Source organism: Buceros rhinoceros, unplaced genomic scaffold (assembly GCF_000710305.1).
Source record: "Buceros rhinoceros silvestris isolate BGI_N320 unplaced genomic scaffold, ASM71030v1 scaffold39931, whole genome shotgun sequence".
Lineage (NCBI taxonomy): Eukaryota > Metazoa > Chordata > Aves > Bucerotiformes > Bucerotidae > Buceros > Buceros rhinoceros.
Window position 1 is genome coordinate 5,746 of NW_010393203.1, and position 8,299 is coordinate 14,044.

At 39.9% G+C, this 8,299-nt stretch overlaps 1 protein-coding gene across 1 annotated transcript; it reads right to left on the reverse strand.

The window, feature by feature from the left end:
- Positions 1–292: 292 nt before the first annotated feature.
- Positions 293–7,939, reverse strand: SNAPC1 (small nuclear RNA activating complex, polypeptide 1, 43kDa; the record flags this gene model as incomplete). The annotated part of the gene is made up of 8 exons (XM_010144772.1): positions 293–373; positions 2,738–2,876; positions 3,642–3,704; positions 4,264–4,338; positions 4,784–4,942; positions 5,977–6,081; positions 6,530–6,670; positions 7,780–7,939. Coding segments are annotated over 8 exons (923 nt in total), but the record flags the coding sequence as incomplete, so codon positions are not given.
- Positions 7,940–8,299: the final 360 nt, after the last annotated feature.

The following is an 8,299-nucleotide window of genomic DNA, read 5'->3' on the forward strand; positions in this document are numbered from 1 at the left end:
AGATTTGTATTAGAGAAGAGTAAGGTTCCTTTTAATTGGACTAGTTTTAACTCACTATAATGAAATCTATATAGAAAAACATGACTCACGGGATTTTGCCACCACAGGTGTGCTCATAACAAGTCTCAAATTAAAGGTTCAATTTTTGTGCAACCATTTATGGGCTAAAAACTAGTCTAGCTTTAGCAGCAACACATGACCCAAAATACCAGGTTTAGTTTCAGAATAACACGGCACAGCAGATAATAATTAAAAACAAGTCACTGGTTTGTTAGAATTTCAATCATCGTACCTTCTTCGTCTGAGTTTTCTTCTGTAATTACAGGCATCCCAATATGCCGAGTAACAGTTTCCTTTGCCACTTGTGTTTCACCTGCAGATAGATTTTCAGGAAAAATTGTTAGCTTTTTTTTTTTGCTTCTGCATCTCAGATCTAGCAGTTAAGAGATTGTTCACTTGCTGCTCCCTTCACTTTTCATTCAAAAGCTTCAGAGAAACACCTACATTTCACAGTACCTTCATATGGCTCACTAACAAAACCTCAGTAACAAGTAATTAATGCTGCAAAATTACAACACACTAATCACCAACTCAGAGAGAACTCAAAATGCCCTTATTCCTCTTTGATACTTCATCTACTGTTTTAAAGTGAAGAAAAGGCAACATTGCCCAACACTCACCCTGGAGAGGGGTGAATTTCCTCAGAAACAGAAGAGGGAATTTTCTCAGAAACTTTTTTTTGTAGCAGAAGCTAAGCTTTCAAATGAAATAAATCCCTGTCTTCAAAATAGAACTTTTGCTGTTCAACTGCATTTAACAAATAAGCAAATTAAAAACTTAAAACGGCAGAGCAACTTCTATCAGTTTAAAAGCGGGATTCCAGAAAGACAATTTCCTTAAAAAAAGTAATTTCCCATGTTTTCAGAACAGGGAGACAAAGAGATGTGAAGAAACTTTTGGAAGACAGAAAAAATAAATGCATAAGCAGGGCTGTGCAACTACCCAGAAAATAAAATTGTATCAATAAATGCTGTGACTGTAAAATAACTAAATCAATCACTGGTTAGTTCAGATATGTCAAGTATCAGCAACACCAGATAGGATCTCTCCAAAAGAGACCCAAAACGGACTGCTGATCCCCCTCTCCCTCCTCACCTCCTCGTCTGACCTAGCAAAGTACCGTCACACCAGGTCCTGTACTTATCTCACATCAAAATGAGTCAGTCCTCAAGTTCTGAGACTTGATCTTCTTCAGAACGTACTAACATAAATGATGACACCATACAACAAGAATCCACATAAACAGCTAAACCTTTAAGTTGTTGGTCTCCGCATCATAATTCCAAACTCCACAAATAATAAAAAAGTAAAGTATATTAACTTAGCAGCTTTGGGTCAGGTAAGTCATTAAAAAAAAGAAAAACAAACCAAACCCAAACTTCTAGTCTGAGGCAGAAAGGAGTTCCCAGTCCAATTTTCTTTTAAAAATGTTCACCACATCCTTGCTCGCTCTGTTAACATTCTGTTTGTGCTTCTTCTCTCACTCAGCTTTTTTGGTCTGTACGCAGCCATCCTTGTTACCCATTAAATTCTATCCTCTCCACAGCATTCAAGGGGAGATTACGGGCGTTTGCAATTAATAATCCATAATATTTCCTGTTAAAGTTTGAAGTCTTTTTGGCCTTCACTGAGTGCATACTGGGACATCCCAATGCTCCTTCTATCAGTATAAACCGGAATGACATCAAGTACAAGCAGTTAAAAGTATTTCCTTCTAGGGTGCACTTCAAAGAAAGAAAAAAGGTCCTAAAGACTGGACCCAAGTACTCTGCCTCTCTTTAAAAAAAGTTTGCTTCTTAAAAGTGTTTTTATTCCCAGCTAAAATTATAATGCTCAGGAGAAATAACACAGTATACACAACAGAAGGGCAAAAACCAAATCACAGGTGTATAAAAAACTCTCCTGTCAAGAAGGGAAAAGCTCTAAGTCTACCTATAAGCTAAACAAATCTAGAACTTTTTTAATACTGAGATTTGAAACAATTTGAAAAGAGTTTTGAAATATCATTTGATAACAAAAGGTTTGTATTCACATGGAAGTACTAGAAATTACAGCAACAAAACCCTCAAAATAAATAATGAGTATTAGATGGAAGGAGAACAACGTGATAGTGCAGGTACTGGTCTTACAAAACAATCCCTGTCATTAATACATCGATACCATCTGCTCTTCAGAAATATTAGAGGATATTCCATTCCTTCAAAAGCTCAGGAACAGAACAGAAACTGGCAAGGTATTCTTTGGATTTCATGCAGATAGTGTGAACTATCAAAATCAGGCTGATTTTCAACAAAAAGCTTCAAAAGCAGAAGCTATCTGTCAGAGGAATAAACAGTCAGACACTTATCTTCACCTCCAGTATGTTTGTTATATGGCAGCGGGAAAAATTAAGACACTGCCACACAGGACATGCTTTTCCAAGTCCTGCCTTTCCAGAGAAAAACTAGCAGGACTATGTATGAGACTGAGATTAACAATAAACTGCATGCCCTCACGTTGTCCTTCTATCTGACCAGACTGCAGAATACAGACAAAAAGGTTCAATTATGACACTGGTATCAGAGAACTTTTCTTCAATCTTCTACCTGCACCGATCAATGGTAAAATTTAACCCAGCTGCCTCAGCCAGCAAAGCTTTTGCAGTCTCTCCAGGTTCACGAATGCAATGGAGAAATACCTTCGATTTCCAAAGAATCTCTTCCTCTTCCCGGCTGTGGTCTCCTGGTTTTTTTACTTTGGCTTGGAGATTTCGCATAATTCGATCCTGATTCAGAAGACTCTAATTTTACTTGACGGTGCCTTCTGGATCTGGAAGCCTAGAACCCAAACATGATACAAGAAAGCTTCACTTCTACAGCCAGATATTACTGCACGTCACCCAGCATTTTACAAATCAGCAAGGGCCAAACCATCAACTTCCACGTCAGGGTGGAGAAGGGATGGAAGGGGAGGGAGGAGGAAGGGAGGATTCCCACTTGTTACTGTTCTTCAATTCTACTGCTGCCCGTAAAGCCTCCTTGCTGTCCTATTTCACTTAGGTGCTTAGCAAACATTATCACTGCATATTCACAAGTCTGGATCGTTATGCATTCCAGAGCTCTGTTTCATTTAATAATGCATTTTTCGGTATCGGATTTTAATAAACAAGGAAAGTTCTCCTATTTCTCATAGGCCTGCTACAGAAAAAGACAAATCAACAATATTTTTTAAGTAGCAATTATTGAAACAATGTTTCCAAGCACTTCTAACTGACTTGAAACACCCAAGTTCCATTTTCACAAGCATCTTCAGTGATTCCAAAGCCTAAGCTTCAAGGAATTATCTACTTAAAATTCCATCTTCTTAAATGGAGTGTGGACACCAAGACACCTTGTAAATTAAAATGGTACCTATCTGTACCATTTCCATAAATCTAACAAGAATAATAAGAGCTTTGGGTTTCCCCAACGTGTTACAAAGACTAGAATATCTGAAGTAGAAGGTGCAATTTTAACCTCATTCCTTTCTGACCCAGCATGTACAGTGAAACGACCACTTAAAACTGTTCTTTAAACAACCCTACCATCAAATTTTATACCCACCTCAACAACTGCAGAGTAAGACTTATATTTGATTCTAGCCAATGCATTCGCTCTTTCAGAACCCTGCAAAGAAGCAAGAGATCAGTCAGAAAAAGCTTTCACACTCTATTTCACGTTCTATTACAGCAGCATTGAAATGAAGTACCACATCAGACAATCGCTTGAGCAGTATCTCACTACAGCTGTAATTCTTTAATTAGTTCTATATAATTAGAATATAATCACATCTTGCTCAAATTTGAAGTTGAAATAAGCAGATAAGTACAAGATGAGATAATTTCATAGCATAAAAAACTGCATTTAGTCGAAACTCCAAGAGGAGCTGTGAAGGAGTTTGGCCAAGAAAACACAGCTCTTTCTCCTCCTTACCTGAAAGAGACTTTTTATTATGAGCATCTAAGAGCTATCACAGCAGCAAATGCTCACAGCTTAACAGAAAACCATGCAATTTGAAAATGAAACCACACAAACAAACGAGAAAAAGCAACCAGCCCACTAGCTGCTCCTGGAGCTCACTCTGACACCGTCAAACCTTGACATACACCGTTTAGCCTGTGATCCAAAGTCACAAAACTAACAGATTTGGCCTGCACAAGGTAGCAAACAAGTCCAATTTTCTTACCTCTGATTTTAGCAAAGTCTCTTCTTCCTTTTTGTTTGATATTTCATCAGTTTCTTCAGCATTTAGGAATAATTTCTGGAAAAATACAAATTTTCAAATGTCTGTTATATACAAGGCAGCTAACATTCAAGACTTGTGGAAAAAAAAAAAAAGTATTTACAGGCATGCTCATTCTCTCCATTGATCTTACTCTACAGCCTTCCCCTGACCCCAGAATAAGTGTTAACAGAGGTATTTCAAGCGGCCATCCTAAAGCTGCCCATAAGACACACGTTCCAGGGCTCAGCTCTCAGCAGCAGTTTCTGTTGCCATAGCAGCAGTACCACATACAAGTCCACGTCCCTTCCCCTTACCAGAACTCTGCCTAGGGTTTTACTCACTCCATGTCTTCAGCGTTACAGTTCCTTCTGTTTAAGGCTGGGATTTACGAAGTATTTTCAGAGGTAATGACTCTTAAGAAAGACAGTCTTTACATGCTCACATGTTAAGTTGCCACAGCACGATGTTTGGTATCACCTACCATTCTGTTCTGCTGCCATTCCTGATGTTCCAAGGTTATGTCTTTAAGAGTAACTACAAATTCATCTTTTATCAAGCTAAGTGCCTTGTCTGGCTGGGATTTGTCAGCTGAAATGACACACTTCATCTTCTGATAGTGCTCATGAATATTCATCAGTTCCTAAAATAAAAAAAAATACTCTTTTTAGGAAAAAAAAAAGATTCCAGCAGTAACGCAGTATTAGTCCTCGATGGAAAAAAAAACAGGGTTATACAAACCATTCTCAGGAGACCATGGAACTGGCAGGAGGGCGGGAAACAGATTCTGGTTAGATCAGCGCGGGTTTAGGGAGCCTGGCAACACCGCTACCTAGCACTGTCCCATCAGGCCACCAAACAAGCAAGAGAAGAGCATCTTGCACTATTTAAGCTAAGCAGGAAACCTCTGTGATGCTCAGGATCAGTGGTCAGAGAGGCCTCATGCTGATAGGGTGGTCTATTTTTAGCTCCTTGGACAAGGCTTTTTATTTCCTCCTTTTGAGGAAGCAGGTTTTCTCACCCTGCCATTTCACAGATGACTGATTGTTGTACCACTGTCGTCAACCTTACTGATGATACACACTCGCTAGCAGCAAAAAAAAACCTGCAAACAAAAACGTTACTGAGTCATAGTGAACAATATAACTAACTACAACCAGCTTTAATTACTCCATATTAAAAAGTGTATTATATATTCAAAACCCCAAGTTTTAAAAGGAGAAAACAAAGGTTAGAGAAGGCTATAAACTCGCAGATAATTAATATAATCATATATCATATATAATTAAGATAATCATATTACTACAAGTATCAAACCTCCAGCTGCAACCTGCAGACATAGCAAAACAAACACACTTCCCCTCACCCCCCAGTTTTTATTTTTCTCTGCCTAAAAATTAACCACTTACACCGTTCCCCTTTTACATCTTACTGAGTCAAAATCACCAAACGTCAGAGGATATTTCAGTAATGAAAAAGGTACCACAATTCTTCCCAAAGAAATGCTGGTTTTGAGTGTTCGCTACAATTGCTGGCACAGACTATGACTCTAGTCTGTCCTCCATAAGAAAACTTACAAAGGATGAGACTCTGCTGATTAGGTAAGTTGTAGCCCTTGGACAACAGAAGAAAAACAAAACAACATGTGATTAATCTGTAGTTTAAAAGTTACTGTACCTCCAATACATCATTAGTGATGAGGCTGTTCACTCTGTTACTTGGGTCCTTAAATTCTTCCTTAAATTCATTTTCCTGAATCTTCTTCTTAGTTCGGTAGTTTAGCTAAAGCGAGAGACAACCCTTCGTAACCTAAAAGCAAACTTAAAATAACAGCACCTCTTGAAAATTCTTACTGCAAATCCAGCCATCAAGGGATGCTGAAAGGCACAAAACCATCTCGTCAACAGCAGCATGTGGTTTTACAGTCAAGTGCTCAGAGTCAGCGCTTTCAAAAATTATCCCCAAGAATTGAAAACCAGATTGAAGAGTCTGACATTTCCACAAATTTCAAGAACATCTTGAATCTGTTGAGAACATTAGATACCAAAAAAAATATTTTCAGGTCAGACTCACACTACATTCAAACGTCCTCCAAGCTTTGTGTCACATATTTAGCTACCTAAAGGAAGACATACTCCTTTTCAACACAGCCTCAGAGCTAAACTAAACACGAGTGCTGTGGGACTGTCGGCCACTGGAAGCATGTTAAGTCATCAACGTAATAACTCACTAGCTTCGGCATTGCTGTGAAATGGAATGCTCTGGCGAGTCGCAGCGTCCTAAAGATGTACGCGGCGTCATAATGCTGTGAGTCCACCAGATCCTGTTGAAATCTCTGGATTTCAGGCCAATCCTTGAGCGCAATTCTGATCTGCAACAGAACAGTTGTACTTTGTCACACCGACCTGCGTACTTCAACAAGAAAAAATGAAAATTACATGATCTCACTCAGAACCACAGAGAGGATCCCGCTATAACATTTGTTACTACTGTCAACATTTTGTGCATATTAAGCTTATTATACTGTTGGGTTAAATACTCTCACCGCACTGCATTTCTCTGACAGTGATAGGGAACACAAGCCCTTTTTGCCATTTGAAGAAGTTAACTCTTCACATTCCAAGATGCCTGAAACAATACAGGAGACTCTCACACTAGGTGATTAGGAAATAGTACTCCTACCATGATTTGCTGCTAGTGAAATGCTCATAGAAGTATCCCTGTCTTCCTGCTCTCCTTCCTCTCCCACACCCTCTGCCCACTTCATTGTCTCTCTACCTAAGTTCACTTCTTTAATAACTCCTGGCCTAACAGTTGCTACATAAAATTCCCTAAATTCATGTCCATAAAAGTATTGACTTCTAATGGCATCACTGCAGAGTACTTATGCTTCAGTTTCTTATTTAAAGAACTCGCATTCAGCTGTGCACATGTGCACAACATACACCACACACTTTCCCAGTAAACCACTTCTCCTTGCACTGAGTTTCCAACTCCTTTACATACTGGTCTCCTGTCCTGGAAGCAGCACGGAGATGTGTCGTTCAGGCATTCACCCTTTCAACCTACTTATTAATTCCACTTCTGGTTAACACGAGCTGGAAATAATCAGGTAAGTCTTCACTCAGCTGAAATTCTAAGGAATAACTGGAGATCTCCACAGAGCTGATGTGCACATTCTCCATCTGTGTTTTGAAAGCTCATCTGCTCCAGTTTTGAACAGGAAAGAGCTTCCTATCTGGCAAACAAGATTTCTGAGATCACAGCTACAACTGGGGAGGCATATGCAATATTTTAGTCACCACCATGCAAGTTCTCAAGCCCACAGGTGTTCGAAAGGCTACCTTTTCCAAAGGGACCATCTGGTTCTAGGTGGTTTTACTTTAACAAAGCAAGGGAAAATGCCCTGCCCATTTACAGTGACAAAGCAGACAGTTATACCCTATATCTAACATCTAGTAAAACCTCAAGAACAATTACCTTTTGTTTTGGCTGGCAAAGCTGTGTACTATAGAGCCCATACAAAAGGTACAGAGCACCAACACGGATCTGGAAAGCATACGGGGGCAAGAAGTACTGTTGTGCTAGTTCTAAAGTCTTCTTTGTGAGCTTATTCCTCTCCAAAGCCCTTATTCGACCACTAAACAAAAAGAAAGCATGTGAAAGCAATGGAGAATTAAATACCCTCCAATCATATTTTTAATCTCATATCACGAGCATTGCCTCAAACTCTCTGAAGCATCAGTGTTCCAACCACATGCTTTGCTAATGAGCAGAATGAACTGGACTCGCTGTTTTCCAGCATGACGCAGGGAACGCTGCTTCCCTGCCATCTACCGACACACCAGCCCGGCAAACCCTTCCCAAGGGAGCGGGGAACACGCCCACCAACACCCCCTTCAAGGTCTCCCGCACCACCAAGGGGCAAACTCGGTAGAGGGGAGCTGCGGGCTTTGGGAGGGGGAAGGCTGGGGCTCCCTGAGGCGGGGCACGGGCAAAG